A 26,082-nucleotide genomic window follows, 5' to 3' on the forward strand; every position below is an offset into this window, starting at 1 on the left:
AGGTGCCCATGTTAGGCAAAATCAAAGAAAAGTTTGCAAAGTCAATGGACAAAAAGATTACATTTTGTAAAAGGTAATATTGTTGGTGTTAAGTCCAAATCAATTTTCAATACATTTTCAAACAACATCATTTATTACGTTCAAAGAATCAATTCTGATTCAATGTAAATTATTAGCCAAATAGCGGAAGATCAAAGACAATTGGACATTACGTCGAACTAAATTTTTTCATCTTTTACAGAAAAGCGTTTTTGTGTGACATATAATAAGTCCGATGACAGGATCACTGGGTCAAAGGTCAAGTTTTGCAACTGCATCTTATTATTGTATATTATCAAAGGTAAATTTGCAGAACTAATATAAGGTAAGTTCAAAATAGACAAAGGTGGCTGTTAAAGTATTACAACTAATAAGAGTTCACTCCAATCTAAATCTATTTGATGAGTAACTATGGAGGTTTAAGGGCACACTGTGACATACCTTGGTGTAAAATCCAATGTGTTACTCCATTAATGACTGTCAGAGACATGATGACACTATTTATTGGTATCATTTATTGAAAATAAAACAATAGGTATGAGTTCCTTAGGATGTTCGTTTTCTGTTTTATTTACTTTGAATAAAATTCATCATCAACATGTACAGAAGTGGAACAATATTAATCTTGCTCTGTGTTTTCAGCCTTTAAAATTCATCAAATCCTTGATCTCGATAAAAACTGTTGAAAAATAATAAACACAATCTCTTTCTGACATATCGTATTCAATTTAATAAGCACCCTGACCACTTAAATGTTTCTTAAACCAGGGGGCACTTTATAGAACCAAATTTGGACTAGCCTTTCATCAAATTATTGCAATGACATTGAAGTAACTTACCAAACACAGAAGGCCTTGCTCATTGCATGACTGCTAGCCAGTTATTTTAATGTCATTATCATTATGATTTAACAGTTGTCGAGTCAGAGATCCTAGAAGTTGAATGTTAAAATGGCTGTCCTTCCTTGACGATAATGACATTCATAATAGGTTCAAAATCTTACAAGACTTAATTACAAAATCATTATCAAATGTAAATATAAGCACTGAACTGCAGTCAGTTGAAAATAATTATAAGACGAATGCCAACGGGACAATGTTAAGCTCAACATAAAGCACTAATGTGCTTCATTAAATTTGTCATTTTTCAGGTAGCATTCATCCTTCCATAACTGCCAACTGAAAGGCTGAATGCAGTTCAATGTTTAAATATACGAGGTAGTAGAACAAGAGTAGCCGACTCTGTTATGATACACCGCTGTGTGTATAAGGAAGAACACGTTACAGAAGACAGGAATGCACCGTACATTTAATGATCTATAGTTTAGTACCTCACACCACAGAAGATCACGTATCCAAGGAAACCACACCTGAACTGGAAATGTTTAGTGATGTTTGGTCCATGTTATTGACAGCACTTGATGGTATGACCATTTGTTGATTGGAAGCGTTTGCCTGTATTAACTTTGTCATGATAAGGTTTTGGTTGCCAAGGGAGATGCTCACAGGAATATTTCCTGTAACTGTTGATAAGGACACCTGAGCATTGTTAGATGGAGTAGAGGTTGGAGTAACGAGACTTGAGCCCGCCGTAGGGGACACAGACAAGCCCTTCACTAGCTGTACAGAGTTAGTGGAGGAGACATAGGATGATGGCGGATTAATACGTTTCTCCTTTTGTCTACGATTACAGAACCACACTCTCACAACCTCCTTCTCCATGTTGAGTCCATTAGCTAGCATGCTGATCTCCTCTGAGGAAGGTTTAGGTGTGTTCAGAAAACTTTTCTCTAGAGCAACTCGAATCGTTGTTTCAATACTGGTACGTTTTTTCCGTCGCCGTGACACTGACTCGGGGGTGATGACACCACTAGGACTTCCAGGACATGGTGCAGCATTGGCCGACATTGAGTCAGCATCCTTTAGCCAGGTTTGTAGAAGAGGCTTCAATTTACACATGTTCTTAAAACTCAGGTTTAATGCCTCAAATCTAGAGATGGTTGTCTGGCTGAAGTCGTTGCCATACAACTTGCCCATGGCGAGACCCACATCACCCTGTGTGAATCCTGAAAGTAAAAAGGAAACACACTACAAAGTCATGAAAAGTGAAACCCAAATTACAAAGTAATGAAAAGGGAACTCGCATTACAAAGTAATGAAATGGAAACTCGCATTACAAGGTGATGAAAAGGACACTCAAATTACAAAATAATGAAAAGGAAACTCGCATTACAATGTCATGAAAAGAGAAGCTCAAATCACAAAGTTATGAAAAGGAAACTTACAAAGTCATGAAATGGAAACTAAAATTACAAAATAATGAAAAGGTAACTCGCATTACAAAGTAATGAAAAGGAAACTCAAATTACAATGTAACAAGCAAATTCATGGAATATCCATCCCCCGCTTTCAGGCCATATTGTCTGTAAACATTATTGAGGTTAGGTTTAACCTTGGTTGAAACATGAACAAGAGGCCCAGAGGGCCTGTATCGCTCACCTGGTTTGTAATGCCAAGTAATGTTCTGAATACAGGTTCATTGTTTCTTTTCTAATTTTAATATTAACCTCTAAATCCCCTATTGGGCCCCACCCCTACTGCCCCCAGGGGGTCAGAGCCAAAATTTATACAAGTTCTGTTCCCCTTCCCCCAAGGATGTTTATGGCCAAATTTGGTCACAATCCAAGCAAAACTCTAGGACAAGTAGCGATTTATAGGATTTACCTCTATTCCCCCTATTGGGCCCCACCCGTCCTGCCCCCGGGGGGCAAGAGCCAAAATTTATACAAGTTCTGTTCCCCTTCCAAAAAGGATTTTTGTGGCCAAATTTGGTTACATTCCATGCAGAACTCTATGACTAGTAGCGATTTAAAGGATTTACCTCTATTTCCCCTATTGGGCCCCGCCCCTCCTGCCCCCGGGGGACCAGAGCCAAAATTTATACAAGGTCTGTTCCCCTTCTCCCAAGGATGTTTGTGGCCAAATTTGGTTATAATTCATGTAGAACTCTATGACTAGTAGCGATTTAAAGGATTTACCTCTATTTCCCCTATTGGGCCCCGCCCCTCCTGCCCCCGGGGGGTCAGAGCCAAAATTTATACAAGTTCTGTTCCCCTTCCCCCAAGGATGTTTGTGGCCAAATTTGGTTACATTCCATTCAGAACTCTATGACTAGTAGCGATTTAAAGGATTTACCTCTATTTCCCCTATTGGGCCCCGCCCCTCCTGCCCCCGGGGGACCAGAGCCAAAATTTATACAAGTTCTGTTCCCCTTCCCCCAAGGATGTTTGTGGCCAAATTTGGTTACAATTCATGTACAACTCTATGACTAGTAGCGATTTAAAGGATTTACCTCTATTTCCCCTATTGGGCCCCGCCCCTCCTGCCCCCGGGGAACCAGAGCCAAAATTTATACAAGTTCTGTTCCCCCTCCCCCAAGGATGTTTGTGGCTAATTTTGGTTACAATTCATGCAGAACTCTAGGACAAGTAGTGTTTTAAAGGATTTACCTCTATTTCCCCTATTGGGCCCCGCCCCTCCTGCCCCCGGGGGGTCAGAGCCAAAATTTATACAAGTTCTGTTCCCCCTCCCCCAAGGATGCTTGTGGCCAAATTTGGTTACAATCCATGCAGAACTCTATGACTAGTAGCGATTTAAAGGAAATGTTGACGGACAGACGGACGGACGGGACGGACGGACGACGGACGCCGCGCCATGACATAAGCTCACCGGCCCTTCGGGCCAGGTGAGCTAAAAAATAAACCGAAGTCTTATTCGGAAGTAATATGTGTAAAATAATGTCAGTTGAAAGTGACTATTAAACTTGGCTTAGCTCTTAAGGCATTTAACTTCAATACTTACTTTGTGAGAAAATCGGTTTACATTTGTTACAATTATGTCACAGGGAATGGCAGAAAATGACGTTTTTAATACATCAAAGGGCCATAACTCCACTACATAATGTCGGCCAAAAGTGGCAATCAAATTTGGCCAAGCCCTTAAGGCATTTGACCTTGTAACCAAGTTTGAAGAAAATTGGTTAATATTTATTACAGTTATTGTACGGAAGTGGCAGAAAATGACATTTTTTTTATTAAATCAAAGGGCCATAACTCTAATTAAGATCTGCCAAAAGTGGCGATCAAACTTGGCTGATCCCTTAAGGCATTTAACTTTGTTACCAAGTTTTAACAATATAAGTTTTAACATTTGTTAGTTATTACACAGAAACTGCAGAAAAATCATATTTGTAGTAAATTAAAGGGCCATAACTCTGATAAATAACATCCGCTGAAAGATTTGATCGAACCTGGCCAAGCACTAAAGGCATTCAACCTTGTTGCCAAGTTTGAAGAAAATGGGTTAATATCTATTACAGTTATTGTACGGAAGTGGCAGAAACTGACTTTTTTTTTTAAATTTAAGCAAAGGGCCATAAATAAGGTCTTTTGAAAGTCGCGATAAACCTTAGCCAAGTCCTTAAGGCATTTAACTTTGTTACTAAGTTTGAAGAAAATTGGTTTACATTTGTTACACTTATTGCGGAAATGGCAGAAAATGACGTTTTTAGTAATTCAAAGGGCCAAAACTCCGCTAAATAAGGTCCATCGACAGTCGCGATCGAACTTGGCCGAGCCCTTAAGGAATTTAAGTTTGAAGAAAATCGGTTTACATTTGTTACAGTTATTGCACGGAAACGAAGTGTTATAGACAGACGAACAGACAGACAGACAGACAGACTGACAAACTCAAATTAATATCCCCTGTTTCGGAGAAAGCGGGGGATAATGAAAAGGAAACTCACATTACAAAGTAATGAAAAGGAAACTCGCATTACAAACTAATGAAAAGGAATATCTTACCCAGTTCAATCCTTCGTCTTTTAAAGGTTTTTGCAAATTGTTCTAATTCTTCTAAATCAATGTTTTCCTCCTGTAGAAGAAAAAAATAACATACTAGACATGTTGCCAGAACAGGCAGCTGTACATGTGTATTGATACTAGAACATGATCACCAAGAACGAAAATGTAAAACATCATTGAAGGATAAGTCAGAGTTTGGTTCTCAGACACCTAAACTACTTTTAAAAGTAGTCATCATAATCCATAGTCTTATATTTTCAAACAAGAGTCACACAGATAGCGTCAAGTATTGGTCGGTTGGGTGGGGCTAGGGTAGACGGTCAGTGTCAGAGATGTTGGACTGAGTGGTGGTGAGACTGTCGGTTAGACTGGATGTTTACAAGGAGACAGTATCAGACTTGCCGTCTGTAGTGTGGGAGATGTCAGAATGAGTGGTGGTGATACTGTCATTCAGACTGGATGTGTACAAGGAGACAGTATCAGACTTACCGGCTGTAGTGTGAGAGATGTCAGACTGAGTGGTGGTGATATTGCCAGTCAGACTGGATGTTTACAAGGAGACATTATAAGACTTACCGGCTGTAGCATGAGAGATGTCGGACTGAGTGTTGGTGATATTGCCAGTCAAAGTGGATGTTTACAAGGAGACAGTGTAAGACTTACAGGCTGTAGCATGAGAGATGTCGGACTGAGTGTTGGTGATATTGCCAGTCAAAGTGGATGTTTACAAGGAGACAGTGTAAGACTTACAGGCTGTAGTGTGAGAGATGTCGGACTGAGAGTTGGTGATATTGCCAGTCAAAGTCAATGTTTACAAGGAGACAGTTTAAGACTTACAGGCTGTAGCGTGAGAGATGTTGGACAGAGTGGCGGTGATAATGCTGGGTCAGACTGGATGCTTACAAGGAGACAGTGTATGTAAGACTTACCGGCTGTAGTGTGAGAGATGTCGGACTGAGTGGCGGTGATATTGCCGGGTCAGACTTGACGTTAACACTGAGACTGACTGTTGGACTGACATGGTTACCAAGAGCTGTATTGTTATTGGGAAGTGTTTCTATTTTCTTTATCGTCTTCACAGAAGTAGGAGACAAGAACTGGCTCTGTGAGTTAATCTGCAATTAAATTCAAAGAAAATAGATTTTCTCAATTTAACTCTTATAATTTTGCATGGTCACATTGTATACACAGGAGTAGACCTCAGCAGGCAAGGGTACTACCTCTACAGGAGATAAAAATAAATCTTGAATCCTTCCATTTCTTAAAGTGACATGATAACATTTTCTAATATTTCTTACAAGTTCATTTTTTTCATAATTGATAGACGACAGAGTACTATCTATTCACCTGTTTCACAATCTGTAGAGACTGGGCGACATCTGAGGTCTGTATCACTGGCTGTTGTATCGCTGTGTTGATCTGTTGCTGAAGCGACGGCTGTATCTGACTGATGGCAGGCTGTTGTTGTTGTTGCTGCTGTTGTTGTGGCGGTGCCTGCTGCTGCTGTGGCTGCTGTTGGGAAATCTGCTGAGTCTGTTGTTGTTGTGGCTGTTGTAGCTGTTGAGGTTGTTGCTGTTGCTGTTGTTGTGGCTGTGTCTGTTGCTGTTGTTGCTGGGCGAGCGTTGCTAAGGTTGTTGCTGTCAGGCCTGGCAGTAAAGGAATGCCCTGGTACAAAGGAAACAAACACTCAGTAGTTTAAAATATATTTCAATGAATTCAGAAGGAAATGAAACAGACCAGGAGTATTACTTAATATTTTTACGTACAACCTTTTTACATAATTTGGTACTAAATTTGTACATGAACATATATTTTAGAAAGAAATTGGAGAAAATTTCAACTGGGAAGCAAAAAGAGAATCTGGCAAAAATGTTCAAGTAATTTAAAATTACAATTAAGGCTCATCACAAAAACCCTCCAAACAAGCCCCAATTTCGATAAAAATTTGTGATCATGTGACCAATACCACCTGATTCTGAATAACCACATAATCTATGACTCACCTGAGTCAAACCACCCACCTGGTTCTGAATAACCAATGGTTGTAACCCTGCTGCTAAGTGAGCAGGGTTCACAAAGACAATCTGTTGTGTGCCTGATAATCCCTGTATGGCTCCGGCGACACTAGCAGTGAGCATGGGTGTAGCTTGTATCTGTGGGGTGGCTGCGGCGATGGTTGTGGCTGGCTGCTGGGGCGGTGCGGCCTGGGCCTGGGTCACGACAGCAGATGCCTGACTTGTCTGTATCTGCTGTAACTGAAGCTGCTGCTGCTGTAACTGTTGCTGAAGCTGTTGAAGTTGCTGTAAGTCCTGGGTACCAAACTGTAGCCCAGGGTGCAGTGACGCCGACACAGGGATCTGTTACAGAGTTAAACCAAACCCATTTAATCCAAATAATTAGTCTTTTCCCTAAAATGGATTATTTTTTATTATAGGTTCTACCATGGTCCTGATTCTAGTTAACAAAGCTTGCTGTATATGTAACAGGAGAGGAGAAAATCTAGCGGCTAGACCGGGATTCGAACCCCGGGACTCTCTGAACACTATCCATGTGCTCTACTGACGCTACCTGGCCCCGATTTCTTGAAACAAAAGTGCAGACTTGAGTCAAAACTTAAGTTTTTCTCCTTATGTAACTTATATTGCAATTTATGACTTTAAGTCAGTTTTTGACTTAAGTTTGTTCCGAGAAATCAGGGCCTGGTCACCGATGATCGACCCAGTCCAATCCCGCTACACTATATATATATTATGCTTCATTTGAATTGAAGCATTGCAAGATTGAAAACAAATTCATTTTGATGAATTATGGGACATATAATTTGGCAAAAATCATTTTTCAAACAAATGTCTGACCGGAAATTGAAACAGAGACTCAGAAATCAATAAGGTATGGAGTCTGTCGAAAGGATAGTCAAATAAAACAGTCGCTGAAGCCCTTCACAGATTGGCTACATACCACAGCTGGCTGTCCGAACTGGTTCTGGATGAAGAATCCCTGGGGTGCCGCTGTGGCAAGCTGTGGTGTTGCTGTGGCAAACTGTGGCAGTTGTTGTAGCAACTGGAGCTGTTGGGCAATCGTGGTGGCTGCCGTTGTGGTGGCCTAATAACCAGGAAATATATCTCACTATGAGTACAATAGTTAATGTAGAATTTCACAGGCTCACTATACAGCATAGAAATGAAAACATCAATGCCCCATTTAGAGCTATGGAAATGATTACTGTCCAGCCCTCCTACAGAAAGTTTTCAATGTGTGACATAATTCTCCCAAAATAATATGAAATTTTATTATATAAATGATATACATGACAACATCAATTATTTATACAAATTTCCATAAGTGTTTCTAAAGGCATAAAGTATAAACAAAATTAATTTTGCAATTGCTTTTAAAGTGTAAAAAATTCTGTCCGATGGAAAATCATATTTCAATATGAGTGTCAATGTGTAAGAGTTCTGCATGCAGTACTAGTCATGATCGTTTATTTCATGGGATATATCAAAACCCTTTGTGGAAATCTTGTTTGGCTAGTATCAAACTCTTAGAATTGGATTAAAGATGTCATTGTGACAGGTAATTCTCTATCACTCCCCTCCTTGCATTGGTTCATCCTTCATTTTAGAGTTAAACGTCTGAATCTGATTAAACTTTCAAGTTAAGAGCTTTTATAAATATACACTCCTAACTGTCATGACAATGACTTCAATCCTTCCTTCAACAGTAAAATGCACATAATTTTTTGGACTTGTGAAACATGGAAATTAGTCTCCCAAAAGCGTTTGAATTTTTCCACCCATCTTTTTAATACCAATTACTGTATTTATGGCATAATGCATTATGCATGAACAATTGTAAAACTGTAGCAAATGATATCAAATTACCAGTATCACAAGCAAGTTAGGCCGAAACTTTGAATATGCCAAGTAACTAATTTTAATATTCATATATTGAACCGATGACATTGCTAGAGGTGAAATATTCTATCTGAATACATTTACATAAAACCACACTATATTTGCATTTAGAGTAGATTAATACGTAAATGTGATATTGCACATGACTAATTAGCATATACAGCTTCTAGGATGTTAGAACCTATGAATATTCATAAGGTATCAGTTTCAATATTCAGACAACATGCCACTGCAACGTGACAAAATTAATGGAAAAAAACAATTCTCTCACATTTTTGATGACAGAGTATTTGTTGTGATGGAAAAGAGCTTTGTACATTTCACCCAGTGTGTTTATATAAAAGCTTAAGACTACATGGTAAACGATGGTTAACACTTTTGTGGGATTTTCTATTAAGTCTAGCTAGAGATCTTAACCTAACAAGCTAGTGCTAAATGGAATTTCCTTTGAACCTATAGCTAGCTACATGTTGTTTATTATTTGGATAAAGGAAAATATATACCACATTACTAGTTTAGGTCCTTAAAACTTATAAGTTGGGTAAAAGTAGCCAAAGGTGTGACTAAATTACTACATATAGGACTAGAGGGGATTTCCCTTAATTAGCTATATATTGCTTTTGTAGTACATTGTAGTCTATTCTCCTTAATTAGCAATACATTGTATAGCTACAGTAGTATACATTGTAGTCTAAACTATAAGTGACTAAGGCTCATGATGATAAGAATATCTTCAACACGAGATGTTTAATTCGTCAGTAAAAAGAGGTTGCCAGTTTAACTGAGCCCTTTACATAAAGAAGTGACTGATTCTCTAGCTAGTCCTAAGACAGACTTCAACATTTTTAAAGCTTCACTAAAGCATCTATATCAGTTAGTATGTCTGACTCCAATGATGTCACTATATAACAGCCACATTATATAGGAGTACATCTGGATATTGTAGGGGTGGTGTGTTATATATATATACTGTAACAGGAGTCCAGGGCCGTTTTCGTTTATTCGGAACAACCGGTTCGACCATTTGTTAAAGTTGTGATTTCAAGTATAAATCCTGACGGACCTTTAGTTTTTGATACAGGCATGTGAGGGCTTTGTCAAGGCTCGTCTGAAAACAATATAAAATCACCAGGTCCGTCTTTCATTTATAAACGAACAACTTGGTCCAACCAGTCAAACCGTATAGTCGAAAATGGCCCTGGATGATGATGAGTTTTATCTGGTTACTGATGATGGATCATATCCAGCCTATATCAGTATTATTATTGACACAATGCTGTCAGTGTATATAGATGAGCCGGTATACTTACCAGATTAAGAGGTTTAGGATCGTTGTCCTCTCCATTAGTCTGAGCATTGTTGACCACAGACAGCTCACCAGAGGTGGCTTCCCCATTCATTCTCACGCCTGAAAAACAAAACCGTCGCTAATTAGTAATATCAGATATTAATCAATCAAGAACCAAATCAGACACTTATTAGTCAGGAAACAAAGTAAGACACTAATTAGTCAGGAACCAATTTCAGAAACTAATTAGTCAGGAACCAAAATCAGAAACTAATTAGTCTAGAACCAAAGTAAGACACTAATTAGTCTAGAACCAAAGTAAGACACTAATTAGTCTAGAACCAAAGTAAGACACTAATTAGTCTAGAACCAAAGTAAGACACTAATTAGTCTAGAACCAAAGTAAGACACTAATTAGTCTAGAACCAAAGTAAGACACTAATTAGTCTAGAACAAAGTAGACACTAATAGTCAGACACTATTAGTCTAGAACTAAATCAGACACTAATTAGTCTAGAACCAAAGTAAGACACTAATTAGTCTAGAACTAAATCAGACACTAATTAGTCTAGAACTAAATCAGACACTATTTAGTCTAGAACCAAAGTAAGACACTAATTAGTCTAGAACTAAATCAGACACTATTTAGTCTAGAACAAAATCAGACACTAATTAGTCTAGAACCAAAGTAAGACACTAATTAGTCTAGAACCAAATCAGACACTATTTAGTCTAGAACCAAAGTAAGACACTAATTAGTCTAGAACTAAATCAGACACTATTTAGTCTAGAACCAAATTAAGACACTAATTAGTCAGGAACCAAAGAAAGACACTAATTAGTCAGGAACCAAAGAAAGACACTAATTGGTCTGGAACTTAACTCAGGAACTTAAGTCAGAGGACCAAGTCAGAAACCATCAATTTAAACTTTTAAAGTAATTATTTGTTTTGTGTATACTGCACTGGTATTTCATTTCCCTCTAAAGTCTTCTTGAGATGCAATATGGGTACAATTATATAAATTAGAACTCCTTGATTTGGCAAATAAGATGACAAGAGTTAATGCTACTTTCCATTGATTGCAGCAAATTAGACATTTCTAAATGAGGATCTAGCTAATATAAGAATAATAATCAATGATGGCCTAATTAATTCCGGGTTGGTTATACATGTATACCTATACACTTAGGAGGGCTATAATAGTAGAATGGGACGACGGCTACACTTGCATTGGCTGACACAAACTTCTTTTAGAATATTATGCTATATAGAAGCTTCCAAAGAATGGTCACGATATATAGGTACATGTGACTGTCAATTTGTTAACATGACACATACATGAAATGTACCTCTCCCTTACATTACATCCAAACAAGCATTGGTTTAACATTCATAGAGATATTGCTATAACGCTTCTCAATTAGAAATTAGCATTTATGATGAAATATTTGAATGGCTTTACAACTACGTAATAAATCACCGATGGTCCATCAGGTCTAAATGCCTCACTGCGTCAATGCATTTTCCAAAGCTTAAGACGGTACCGATATAATTAATAGGTCTGATTTACATATACGGTTAAAGTATTGTATCTATTATCAAGTACCTAGATTCTAAAAAAAGAACAAAATTAATTTACTCCTCAAAATACTAGTACTAATACAAATTTGTCCTGAAATGTATTCATGTACTTTAAGTTCTGAAAAATGTTAAATTAACACAACTTCTATATATAGATTTCATCAATCAAGTGTCAAATGTACAGGTGCCGAGGGATACCTGATAATGGAAACTAAGAAATGTATAGGGAGGAAGGATGTGTGAAGGATGAAAAAGTAGTTAAGACTTTAGATATGCTTATTTTGGAGAACAGGTAAAATTATTGCAGCTGCAACCATGCAAAAATACAACGTTAACTGCAGTAATTACGTACTAGTTTATCATAGGTTCCATTGGATAACTATATCCATTATAATAGAAAGATGCTGATTTTATTGTGTCACTGTGGCACTAGAGTAAAATTTGATATACAAGATATATATTCATGATAAAGAATATCTTTGAATGCTTTATTTTCTAGTTATTTGTGCATGTTATATGTACATATTTAACCACATTACAGAATCCTTCGCAATCTTAGACTTAACTATACTACCAAGGCAGTATTTTTCGTAAAATCATCTGTCCATGATAATTGAAAGGCAAAACTGAAAAAAAGATGATTTTAGAAAAATTTGATTTCAGGGAAATGGATTCATGAGTACAAACGAATATCTGAGCCAGCTGACAATTTTAGCTCATGGAAATGTTGGAAAGGTATCCAAATCAAAGCTTAAAATAAGTTTTATCATTAAATATACAATCAAATATATATCAATTTAAACGTGATAACAATACATAATTACTGAGTTTTGTTGAGAATGGTTAAAAAGTTACAGACAAATGACATCACCCTGACCTAAACCTAATATGGTGAATTACACATGCTGACCTCATGACTTCAAGTTGGTCATATGCATCATGGTTAACGCAATAAAATGTTTATTAATTTACCAATTGCTAACAACATTTGAGAGAAATTTTTAATATTTTATTATTCAATACAGTTGACAACTGTTGGATCCAGCTGGTGAAACTTATTTAGTTAAATGTTCAGATTTATTAGTGAATAAGAAAAATTCAGATAAAGTTTTGTACTGTATCAAAGGCACAACACTAATACACATATACCAGTATATACATAACATTGATCATTTAATTGTATCCTAAGTGCTTCATCACAGCCAGTTGAACAAGATCATGATTAATTAAATTAAATAATTCAGTCTTCTTCAATTCCAATAAAATATTCAGTACATGTACACTAAAGATATTTGAGTTTTTTGTTCATTAAAATACACCAGTAGGAGGGTTCGTTGATGCTGGATTTTCCAAAAATGGAACTCAAGTCCTCCTCATGACAGATTATAAAATGGGGTCCCCTAATGTAATGGATTTTCTGAAAAAAATGTTGTCCTTTTTTTTTTTTTAATCTTTAATGATTAAAAAGGTATGCAAGCCATTCATGTCTAACTATAAAGCTAAAAGGATTACATAATTAAAAAGATAACACATTGTTTATTATGCATAATACATGACAGCCCCTAGCTTTAATTAGGTACACAAGCTCTTACAGTCATTTCACTCAAGATAGACATCAAGATGTCGTCCCTACCAAAGCCTACAGAAGTAAGTTCCACTATTTGAGCAATGGAACAAGATGTTATAGTCCTTTTATAAGACACAATTGAATTCTTAATTCTTTAATGTCGTATTTTGCTTTGTTACAAATTTTCAAAATTATATTATATAGCTATATCTCTACAAAGATTAGTTAAAATCATACCAATTAAACATAATTCATATGCCAAAATAAGATATATATACATGTATATGGATTTCTGTACTTGTATAATATTATTATTAAATATGTTTTACATATAAATCTATACTCTCTGTAGAATCAGAAATATCTATTAATTAATTTTTCTTCCATTTTGAATGGCAAGTTAAATGCTGACAAAATCCCTTAAAGTGGGTTGGGGATTCATTGAAAGAAGACAAAAGTAAGAAAAAAGTTGTTTGGAAGGAACAATAAGAACTAACTCCACTTGATGTCAATATGAAGAGTAGCGACTGTGACCTATACCTGTAGCGACTTACAAGTAAACAATGAACTCACCACATCAATTATACGGTGTTTACTGATAACTTGAGAGAGAAAAAACCCACCAAACTCATAATATATTGTAGAAATTACCTAGAGTTTCATTAATTATAAATATAACAATAATTTCCTAAATATTTTGTTCTTATTCTAGTCCTGTAATGTTTTAAGGTTAATCATGCATTATTTGTTGTAAGTCATGATCACTTACTTTTCTAGTTTTATTGCCAGCCATGAAATGTTATTCAAATGTATACATTAGTATAAATTTTATATGCCATTGGTTTTACCTCTACAAGAATTGTTGCCTGGTATTGCCTAGTGTCAGAATGGCAACAACACATCTGTGTAGCCATGGTTCAATTCCCCATTCAGACAATGTATGACCCCAATGATTTGTGTCCAGCTTCCCATATATGACAAAAATACAACCTCTCACACCAGTTTCATAAACTCATCTGATGGAAATTGTGTATCAATAAAATGGCAAATATTACATTATTATTTTATATCATATTGCCAAACATAACTATGAATTAAACTTGTTATTATATAATGCAGATGCAAAATGTTCATTGAAAACAAATTCTTTTAGCAATTAACGCTATGTATGCATGTATATGTAATTTAAATATACAAATTACAATTATAATAAAGACATATTATCACTTTAGTAATAAATTTGTATTTTTCCTTTTAAACAAGATGTTTTATAATATTTCACATTAATAAGTATGATATAAATATGCTGATGAAATTGGGGCCTAAAAAGTCACTTTTTTAAGCTATGAAAAGACTTGCATGTTATGAAAGAAGTTATTATTTCTTTCTCTTTTTCTTTTTACATTTTTCTGTACAAGTTTTTCTTATAAAAATATTACAATAAGTCGTAAATCTGTTTCCTAAAGTAAAATTGATATGACTTACAATTATTTCTGAACATAGAAATAAAAAAGTAAATATAATGTTTATCATATACAAATAAATATGAAAAAGTACACTTAAAAGTTAATTGTAAAATCACAGCAGTTATAAAACAATTTAAAGTTTCAAGAAAGCTTATAAAGTAAGTAAATAATAAATAAAATTACCGCAAAGTTTTCTTCTCATGATGTTCGCTGTCTCCGGAATTAACAGATAAAAGTGAAAGCATATTTAGGGCTGCTATATAAATATGTATGGATGAAAATATCCTCTTTATGCAAATAAGTTGTGTAGTCAATAGTTTCAGTTGTACTATTGTGGATCTTGACCTCCTTTCTTAATATGCAAGTGTACTTTTAAGAAGGTAAAATAAGTGTCACAATCTCACGCTTGACTATACTCCACTCTGACAAACTCACGGCATGCCAGGGGCTAATTTCGTATGCGCTCGGCAATAAATATTTAAATGAGGCCTTTTGTCAGGCTGTAAGAAGTCATATCGTAAATGTTAAAACAGCGCCCCGACAGAGGTGATTTGTATAGGAGGCCTCCCTATGAATAATGACTAGAAAACACAGCCATGTACTTTTCAGGTTACCTGTTACACATTTATATGCACATAAATTAATGCTATTTAGAAACTCAACAACGTATATCTTAAAACTTTTTAAAGTTTATCTTGAAGATCTTCAAGTTTAACATTAATGAATCAATTATGTACATACCTAAACACTGTATCAACTTTAGAAAAAAAGAGTTTGAAACCTAAAGTTTTACTTGTAAAAAAAGAGGCAACAATTTGAAACTCATTTATTTAGGGATACACTAGCAACAGATTTATCTTCCCCTGTTAATTTGTTTAATTAGTATTTGAAAAAAAACTTTATTCATTACACTTTTGTTTCTGAATCTTATAAAGTTAATAAAAATCAGACCAAACACAAACTTCAGTAGATTTTTTTCTTTTGATTATCTCCACAATCACCAGACAAACATGAAAACTGTTGAATATTTTCCGTTAATTCAAAGCGACAGATCCCCAATATGATAAAATTATTCTGAAGGCCTGAGGTACGGTGGGAGGCACTTAGGGGGTTTCCTCTATATATTTTTTTTTTCAAAATATCTTTAAAACAAAAGAAACAGTAAGAGAAAAAAAAACAACACCTGTGCACACATGAACAATCAATGAAATAAAAAAGCACATGCAGCTTTTGTTTTATATAGGAACAAAATGAATTTGTGGTCAACTGTGTATAATCAAATACTTAATATTCCCTTTAGATGCCACAATTCATTTTATTTATGCAAATTGAATAAATCTGAATTTCGACAGTCATATATACAATTATTCAGGATTTGCGCTGGGATGAACCTACTTTGTACTTTAACAGAATACAACAGATTTATAAATATTTATGAAGGTCTGCACAGGAATAAAGCGTGAAGGGGAGTGGTATTAGTAAAAGTATCATGTATATTATCAATCTGAAGATGTAAATGAAGGCCAGAAAGGAGAAAGTAAGTAGGGAAAAAAGCTCAGGATATAGTATGAAAGATTACCAGCTCAAGCTGAAGGGTTTACAATAGACAAAAGGGGGACAAGGAGGGTATACAGGAGGGTATACAGGAGGGTGACACAGAGGGTATACAGGAGGGTGACAGGGAGGGTGTGCAGGAGGGTGACAGGGAGGGTATGCAGGAGGGTGACAGGGAGGAGTATGCAGGAGGGTGATAGGGAGGGTATACAGGAGGGTATGCAGGAGGGTGACAGGGAGGGTATGCAGGAGGGTATGCAGGAGGGTGACAGGGAGGGTATGCAGGAGGGTAACAGGGAGGGTATGCAGGAGGGTGACACAGAGGGTATGCAGGAGGGTGACAGGGAGGGTATGCAGGAGGGTGACACAGAGGGTATACATGAGGGTGACAGGGAGGGTATGCAGGAGGGTAACAGGGAGGGTATGCAGGAGGGTATGCAGGAGGGTGACAGGGAGGGTATGCAGGAGGGTGACAGGGAGGGTATGCAGGAGGGTGACACAGAGGGTATGCAGGAGGGTGACAGGGAGGGTATGCAGGAGGGTGACACAGAGGGTATACATGAGGGTGACAGGGAGGGTATGCAGGAGGGTGACAGGGAGGGTATGCAGGAGGGTGACACAGAGGGTATACATGAGGGTGACAGGGAGGGTATGCAGGAGGGTGACACAGAGGGTATACATGAGGGTGACAGGGAGGGTATGCAGGAGGGTGACAGGGAGGGTATGCAGGAGGGTGACAGGGAGGGTATACATAGGGAGGGTGACAGGGAGGGTATGCAGGAGGGTGACACAGAGGGTATGCAGGAGGGTGACACAGAGGGTATACAGGAGGGTGACAGGGAGGGTATACATGAGGGTGACAGGGAGGGTATACAGGAGGGTGACATGGAGGGTATACAGGAGGGTGACAGGGAGGGTATGCAGGAGGGTGACAGGGAGGGTATGCAGGAGGGTGACAGGGAGGGTATACAGGAGGGTGACAGAGAGGATATACAGGAGGGTGACAGGGAGGATATACAGGAGGGTGATAGAGAGGATATACAGGAGGGTGACAGGGAGGGTATGCAGGAGGGTGACAGGGAGGGTATACAGGAGGGTGATAGGGAGGGTATACAGGAGGGTGATAGAGAGGATATACAGGAGGGTGATAGAGAGGGTAAACAGGAGGGTGATAGGGAGGGTATACAGGAGGGTGATAGAGAGGGTAAACAGGAGGGTGATAGGGAGGGTATACAGGAGGGTGATAGAGAGGGTAAACAGGAGGGTGATAGAGAGGATATACAGGAGGGTGATAGGGAGGGTAAACAGGAGGGTGATAGAGAGGGTAACCAGGAGGGTGATAGAGAGGGTAATACAGGAGGGTGACAGGGAGGGTATAAAGGAGGGTGATAGAGAGGGTAACCAGGAGGGTGATAGGAGGGGAGGAAAGTGATAGAGAGGGTAAACAGGAGGGTGATAGAGAGGATATACAGGAGGTGTGATAGAGAGGGTAAACAGGGGGGTGATAGGGAGGGTATGCAGGAGGGTGACACAGAGGGTATACAGGAGGGTGATAGGGAGGGTATACAGGAGGGTGACAGGGAGGGTAAACAGGAGGGTGATAGAGAGGGTAAACAGGAGGGTGAAGGAGGGTATACAGGAGGGTGAGGGGTGATAGGGAGGGTACAGGAGGGTGACAGGGAGGGTATACAGGAGGGTGATAGGGAGGGTATACAGGAGGGTGACAGGGAGGGTAACAGGAGGGTGATAGGAGGGTAACAGGGGGAAGGGAGGGTAAAAGGGAGGGTATACAGGAGGGTGACAGGGAGGTATACAGGAGGGTGACAGAGGGTATACAGGAGGGTGATAGGGAGGGTATACAGGAGGGTGAAGGGAGGGTATACAGGAGGGTGACAGGGAGGGTATACAGGAGGGTGATAGAGAGGGTAAACAGGAGGGTGATAGGGAGGGTATACAGGAGGGTGATAGGGAGGGTAAACAGGAGGGTGATAGGGAGGGTATACAGGAGGGTGATAGGGAGGGTATACAGGAGGGTGATAGGGAGGGTATACAGGAGGGTGATAGAGAGGGTATACAGGAGGGTGATAGGGAGGGTATACAGGAGGGTGATAGGGAGGGTATACAGGAGGGTGATAGGGAGGGTATACAGGAGGGTGATAGGGAGGGTATACAGGAGGGTGATAGAGAGGGTATACAGGAGGGTGATAGGGAGGGTATACAGGAGGGTGACACAGAGGGTATACAGGAGGGTGATAGGGAGGGTATACAGGAGGGTGATAGGGAGGGTATACAGGAGGGTGATAGGGAGGGTATACAGGAGGGTGATAGGGAGGGTATACAGGAGGGTGATAGAGAGGGTATACAGGAGGGTGATAGGGAGGGTATACAGGAGGGTGATAGGGAGGGTATACAGGAGGGTGATAGGGAGGGTATACAGGAGGGTGATAGGGAGGGTATACAGGAGGGTGATAGGGAGGGTATACAGGAGGGTGATAGGGAGGGTATACAGGAGGGTGATAGGGAGGGTATACAGGAGGGTGACAGGGAGGGTATACAGGAGGGTGATAGGGAGGGTATACAGGAGGGTGATAGGGAGGGTATACAGGAGGGTGACAGGGAGGGTATACAGGAGGGTGATAGGGAGGGTAACAGGAGGGTGATAGGAGAGGGTATACAGGAGGGTGACAGGGAGGGTATACAGGAGGGTGATAGGGAGGGTATACAGGAGGGTGATAGGGAGGGTATACAGGAGGGTGACAGGGAGGGTATACAGGAGGGTGATAGGGAGGGTATACAGGAGGGTGACAGGGAGGGTATACAGGAGGGTGACAGGGAGGGTATACAGGAGGGTGATAGGGAGGGTATAACAGGAGGGTGATAGGAGGGTATACAGGAGGGTGAAGGAGGGTATACAGAGGGTGAAGGAGGGTATACAGGAGGGTGATAGGGAGGGTATACAGGAGGGTGATAGGGAGGGTATACAGGAGGGTGATAGGAGGGTATACAGGAGGGTGATAGGGAGGGTATACAGGAGGGTGATAGGAGGGTATACAGGAGGGTGATAGGGAGGGTAAACAGGAGGGTGATAGAGAGGAGGGTGAAGGAGGGTAACAGGAGGGTGACAGGGAGGGTATACAGGAGGGTGATAGAGAGGGTATCAGGAGGGTGAGGGTACAGGAGGGTGAAGGAGGGTATACAGGAGGGTGATAGGAGGGTAACAGGAGGGTGATAGGGAGGGTATCAGGAGGGTGATAGGGAGGGTATACAGGAGGGTGATAGGGAGGGTATACAGGAGGGTGATAGGGAGGGTATACAGGAGGGTGATAGGAGGGTATACAGGAGGGTGATAGAGGGGTATACAGGAGGGTGACAGGGAGGGTATACAGGAGGGTGACAGGGAGGGTATACAGGAGGGTGATAGGGAGGGTATACAGGAGGGTGATAGGGAGGGTATACAGGAGGGTGACAGGGAGGGGTAAACAGGAGGGTGATAGAGAGGGTATACAGGAGGGTGACAGGGAGGGTAAACAGGAGGGATAAAAGGAGGGTGATAGGGAGGGTATACAGGAGGGTGACAGGGAGGGTATACAGGAGGGTGATAGGGAGGGTGACACAGAGGGTATGCAGGAGGGTGACACAGAGGGTATGCAGGAGGGTGATAGGGAGGGTATACAGGAGGGTGATAGGGAGGGTATACAGGAGGGTGATAGGGAGGGTATACAGGAGGGTGACAGGGAGGGTATACAGGAGGGTGATAGGGAGGGTATACAGGAGGGTGATAGGGAGGGTATACAGGAGGGTGATAGGGAGGGTATACAGGAGGGTGACAGGGAGGGTATACAGGAGGGTGATAGGGAGGGTATACAGGAGGGTGACAGGGAGGGTATACAGGAGGGTGATAAATAAAACATTTATTTTATAAAATTTAATTTTTGAAACAATGCTATGGAAATGTGTTATACTCCTATATAAAGTCCATATAGTTTGTGGATATTCTAACTTGAGGAAACCCACTGTAGATATTTTACACCAGTAGATGTGTAAGGGACATCCTTGATGTGTGTAGAACCTCCTCTAAGGTGACACATAACGATCCAAATTCATTAATATTCATGTCATCAGACTGTATTGCAGCAACTCCTCAAGCAGAAAGCATGCTGAATTGGTTTTCCTGCGGAATATTTTTGAGGCAAATCATTTCATGAATATTTATGATAAATTTTCTCGTGAATGGTCATAGAATACAAATATCAGACTTAGAACTAAGGTCAGAGAAAGTCTCACTCAAACCCAGTATCTTACGTTACCACAAACACACCCTGATGTCTTATACAACACCAGATGCACTTTCTTAATGTTGTTGAAAAAATGATGTTGAGAGTTAGCTCCTGTCATTCCATATTGTCTGATATTGTGTACATGTTATCATTATGGACTGTACATGATCAAGTGAAATACTATAGTCTTCAATACTTCATCAAAACTAACAAACTCTCCATAGATTACTCATCATTCCTAAATTATAAAAAATACAATCTAGGCTTGTTTTAAGTAATTATAACAGACTTACTAAATACAGCTGGTGGGATACAGACTTACTAAATACAGCTGGTGGGATATTGATGTGATGTGTTTGAGATATCCAAAATGACATTGCTGGTTGGTATTTCTAGGTAGTTTTTTTTATTTGGTGATGATTGATGAAGGGGGTATATATATTTGATATCTGACTAGATAGGACTGGTAGGACATATTGCTTCTACATGCATTGGTGATGGAAGGGTATATTTGATATCTAGCTAGATAGGGTTGGGGATATTGCTTGATGATAAAGGGATATATTTGATATCAATTCAAGCTAGATATGGTTGGTGGGATATTGCTTTGTGATAAAGGGATATATTTGATATCAATTCAAGCTAGATATGGTTGGTGGGATATTGCTTTGTGATTGAGGAATATATCTGATATCTAGCTAAATAGGGCTAATATCTTGGATATAAATTAAATTGCTTGGTGATGGAGGAATATATTTGATATCTAGCTAAATAGGACTGGTAGCTATATAGGATGTTGCTTGGTCAATGGTGACGGAGGAATATAATTGATATCTTCCTAAGAACGAGTAGGAAACTGCTTGGTGATCGATGGAGAAATATATTTGATATCAAGCTAAATAGGACTGGTAGCTTTAGCTATATAGGACATTGCTTGGTCAATGGTGACGGAAGAATAAAATTGATATCTTCCTATGGACGAGAAGAAAACTGCTTGGTGATGGAGAAATATATTTGATATCAAGTTAGATAGGTTTAACGTTGGTGGGATATTGCTTTGTGATTGAGGAATATATTTTATATGTACCTAAATACAAATTTATATGGTTTGATACATAGAGGATCTTGCATGAGTGACTGTGATATTGAATTTATCAAACGAGTTCAATAATTGATATACCATAATTATCACAATTATCTTGAATGAATAAGTATCAAATATATCAAACTTTTCTCAATACACAAATACCTCTAGCATGGGTATTAGTGGGTAGTACTAATGTAGGTAACGATAGTTTATGTTTTTGGTGGAATACACAACAAGAGACATCTTATGATGGTGGGCTAAAATTGTATAGAGGATACAAAAGTTTTGTCCTATAACTTACAATAATCATAAAATTTTGTTGATAGGGAAAATAATCAATTTTATAAAGGTGCCATTTAAATTGACATAAACAGAGACATTTTCAAATATCTTTTATTTATGAAAACCTTTCAATCTATGACATTGTAACAATTTGTTAATAAAATAAATACTAGGAACAGTACATATATCTATAGATAAGATGTAAGATGAAAACATCTTGACTGATAAAATCTTTTTTAATTTTTTTTATATATTTTATTATATTTCACTCCAAAAAGCAGTACAATAATGTGTTGATTATTTCTACACATGCTCAGGATTGCCTATATGCTTTGGGCATGAATATTAATATCAAATTTGTAAAGTAATTTACAAAACATGAACTAGTATTAAAGTTGATTATGCTGTCTTGTTTTTTCCAGATTTGATATACATGTACAAGAACCAGCTGCCTTACACGACATGAAAAGTCGACCACAAATTGCTGACAAATGATTATACATGTATTATATACACTTTTGTATACTTAATGCATAATGATATGCACATTCTAGCAACAGATCTCTAAGCATTTTGGTGTTGGCCGGATATCATTAGGACTCAAGAGTGATAAAATAATATATGAATTAAAATTCTCAAAATAAAGAATTTGCATTACTAATACTGAAGGATTGTTTGCTTTGAAAATGGTGGGTTGTTTTTTTCTTCGGGTACTCAGACTTTTCTCCAGCATCCCATCCACAAACCTGGAACTTTCTTATATGTTTTGGTTGCTATACTTATAATAGGATGTTACAACAATAGACCAAAAGGCCTTTACTAGTCACCTAATCATGACATAAGATACGTACAATGCTGACATCAGGATGTCTCATCAAACTTTTTGTAAGCTACTGACAATTTCCAATTTCAAACTCTTCCAAGACATATAGAATAGATTTTAAGACCAGGTCCCACTGAAGAGCAGATTTATTACGAATGAAATGATGAGTGTACAAATTTTAGCTGGTTATTGTCATCCACTACAAAATTGGCCAAAAATGACAATTTTTTCAGTATGAATTAATTACTGATATATAACTATCTAATGTAAAGCAAATTGGTGATGAAAAAAGGCGGATATTTCACGAATAAAAGTGAATGTGACAACTGATGCTCTCCCGTAAGGAGTACAACAGGTAAAACTATCCAAAATTGCAGATATGTAACAAACAATTACGAATGTATAACACATGTATTGAGGAACAGATTGGAAGCATTGTGAATGTTACGGATGTATTGAGGGTGCATTGTGCATGTGAAGTGGAACAACGGTTGTGTTGTGCATGTGGGGCATCTGCTTTGCTGGCATAAAATTAAGAAGTGCGTTCGAACCTTTTGGTATCTCTATATTAACACCACAAACATGCCAAAGATTAGCAGGGGAAAGAGGTAGCTGGGTAGAGGGTGCTGTTGATGCAAAAGAATGGGCTGCATCTCCCAGCCTACCTCCTCCAGATACAGGGGCCCAGTCTACTGCCAACTCAAATCAACAGCACCACACCTGATCCAGGTTTGTCATCTGATCACTCATTCCACCATCTAAAGATATTGCTGCCAATGAATGAGGAAATGGGGGTCACTTCTGGTCCTATTGATGCCCATGATGGACCGGATACACTTTCTGCTATTGGGAAAGGAAGAGGTGCAAGGAGAATGCAATGTACCAGCATTGTCATTTTCCTTCAGTCACTCAAAGCAGCGTTCTCCTTGTCTCCTAATACAAACGCTTTGCTCAGTGTGAATTTGCTCCAAATTACTATAATTCCTGATGTCGACCGTTAGACGTGAGCCATGGTATATATTCATTTTACACACTGTATCAGTTCGTTATCAAGCCGCAGTTCCCTGTCAGTTGTTGATATATATAAGATATACAATGCATATAATATGTCTTTACTGAGTATACAATTGCATATTACAAATAGCCTGTCTAAGGCTGATGTTTTCAGCAATCAAAATTTTGTGTTTTCCTGAGAACGGAAAAACATGCCTTTGTGGATAACTGTGGATGGATGTACATGTGGATACTGCTCATCCGATACAAGTACAAGTATTCATGAATATTGTTGATGTTAAGAGAATATCATCCAGTTTTGTGGGCAACACATTCACAAGCACGTACATGCACTGTCCCATTAATTAACTGAATTCAAGCATTAGTAAATATAAATAAATTTCTACTAGAGCTGTCATTGTTACAAACGATATTGATGAATTGACTATTCTCATCTTCCGATATATCAATTCCTTTTTTTACGAAATTGATACAATGACTGATATTGGTAGTGGTTAATATTAATTTAGCCATATGGTCTTGTAAATCTTTGAGGGCGAATTCGAAGACCTTAGAAAAGGAGGGAGGAATGCAGCCAGTGGGATTGGACTGGGTTCGATCATCAGCAGTAGAGCTTTTGGCTAGTGTGCGGAGGTCATGAGTTCGAATCCTGGCCCCAATTTTTCGAAAGTCAAAAACTGACTTAAGTCAATTTAATTGGCATGATTAACACCAGGAGAAAAACTTAAGTTAAGACTGTACTTTTGTTTCGAGAAATTGAAGCCCGGTCTCGTCACCACATTTTCTCCACAGGCCTCACAGTATCCGTCTTTGCATATTACAGAGTTAGCTCCCTTGCAGGTAGGTATTGATTGTTACGCGATTATTTTGTTAGCGCAATTCATGTCCTTTTCTCCGAAAAGTATGACGTTACGCTCGTAAAAACATGACCTCACAATCAGTACCTACCCGCAAGTGCAGATAACTCTGTAATATGCAAATCCGGAATTCTCTTCGGCCATTACTAATATTTGAACCGATCATTCTTGTTCACGAAGTTATATAGTAACACGTCTTTAATTCTAACCTAACGGTTCTAAAGCTACAAGGCCTATAGTTTATTGTCTACCGGTCTTTTGTAGACTATGAACTTTTTACTATTTTAGGGAATTATTATTGTGTAGCATTTTTCATTTCATTATTGTCTTCAGAAATTACCAAATTAGGTACAAGTCGACAAGGAGTTCCAATATTAATGCTAAATCTGGTCTAGTGTGTCCGATTTTTAAGTGCAGCTGTGTGTGGGTGTCTCGCGCCTTCTGTCGCTCTAGAACGGTCGCCTTATTTTTTGGCATAATGGCCGTCACGCGCTCGCCACGAGAAAGGAAAATCGGTCAATATTTCTGCCGGGCTAGTACTGTGTTAACAGTGTGTGTAACGCAAGACATTAAGATATCATGAAAACGTAGTTTTAACCAGTTTCCACGAAACCAAACCTATGTAAATACTGAACACGTGTTTGTAGACGAAATACATATTCGTATGTACATTATAAAGCTATGACCCTCATATTTGCATGAAGAGACGTCGCTTTCAAAACAAGCTTCCGTAATTAATATTTACCAGCGAAAAGAATGCCACAGTTTAGCATGACTTTAATGGGATATCGTTAGTTTAATCTCTTGATATATCACGAAAATGTCACAGGAAAAGATTTGTTACATATAAGACCGAATACATTATGCTAAAACTAGAATTATGAATATGTAAAAATGGTAATTATACACACTCTTTCATTAGGAGAAATCGTCGCCGCCATTTTGAATAATAATATCTTGCGATTATTTTTCGTAAGGTCACGCGCTAGAAGTCTACAAGTCATACAACATTAATTTTGAAATAATAACACAATACTTACAATTATCTATTTCAATAACCGCTGTCTGTGATACCGCAGGAACCACGACAAAACACTGGTGCAAACTGTAAGCGAACTGTCTCGCAATATACAACACAGTAAACAAACCGAATCTAGTACTTCACGAACAATGCCGAAGTCTCCGCCAAGTGCGAGCTCTCGCCTTTTGATTGGTCGACTGGCCTATCCGATATGCGTCGACACATTCTTCGTCAGTCGGGGTAATTTATATGTAAATAGACCTCTTGACATTGATATTCAATCAAGTAGCATGCTTGCACTTTTTACACTTGGACTGCATTAAACTGTAACAATCTGAATTTTAAATAGATTCGAGATTAGTATTCATATAATTTGCAATGCATTCACATTTGCTCACAAGATGAATACCAATAATGTGACAAGTTGGCGTTATACAAAGTGCAGA

The 26,082-nt window shown here is 38.5% G+C and overlaps 3 protein-coding genes across 6 annotated transcripts; 2 read left to right on the plus strand and 1 right to left on the minus strand.

Annotated features, from left to right (window-relative positions):
- Positions 1-585: 585 nt before the first annotated feature.
- Positions 586-25,812, minus strand: LOC138317807 (POU domain protein 2-like). Of its 4 annotated transcripts, XM_069259714.1 has the most exons (9): positions 25,656-25,776; positions 23,410-23,587; positions 10,128-10,225; positions 7,859-8,002; positions 6,904-7,257; positions 6,248-6,565; positions 5,830-6,015; positions 4,901-4,970; positions 586-2,104 (listed from the first exon to the last, which is right to left on the minus strand). In XM_069259714.1, the coding sequence occupies exons 3-9, from the start codon at positions 10,215-10,217 to the stop codon at positions 1,386-1,388; spliced, it is 1,881 nt and encodes a 626-aa protein (XP_069115815.1). In that variant the 5' UTR covers positions 10,218-10,225; positions 23,410-23,587; positions 25,656-25,776; the 3' UTR covers positions 586-1,385. The 4 variants fall into 4 exon arrangements, with proteins under 4 accessions (XP_069115815.1, XP_069115814.1, XP_069115812.1 ...); XM_069259713.1 differs by lacking the exon at positions 23,410-23,587 and having other exon boundaries at positions 25,656-25,812; XM_069259711.1 differs by lacking the exons at positions 23,410-23,587; positions 25,656-25,776 and adding an exon at positions 14,905-15,051.
- Positions 16,459-17,640, plus strand: LOC138319546 (S-antigen protein-like). The gene has a single exon (XM_069262698.1). It carries the CDS (start codon positions 16,459-16,461, stop codon positions 17,638-17,640), a length of 1,182 nt encoding a protein of 393 aa, XP_069118799.1.
- On the plus strand, positions 17,791-19,153 carry LOC138319547 (protein argonaute-2-like). Its single transcript, XM_069262699.1, has 2 exons — positions 17,791-17,918; positions 18,172-19,153. The coding sequence occupies exons 1-2, from the start codon at positions 17,791-17,793 to the stop codon at positions 19,151-19,153; spliced, it is 1,110 nt and encodes a 369-aa protein (XP_069118800.1).
- Positions 25,813-26,082: the final 270 nt, after the last annotated feature.

The sequence above is a fragment of the Argopecten irradians genome, chromosome 3, assembly GCF_041381155.1.
Source record: "Argopecten irradians isolate NY chromosome 3, Ai_NY, whole genome shotgun sequence".
Classification (NCBI taxonomy): Eukaryota; Metazoa; Mollusca; class Bivalvia; order Pectinida; family Pectinidae; genus Argopecten; species Argopecten irradians.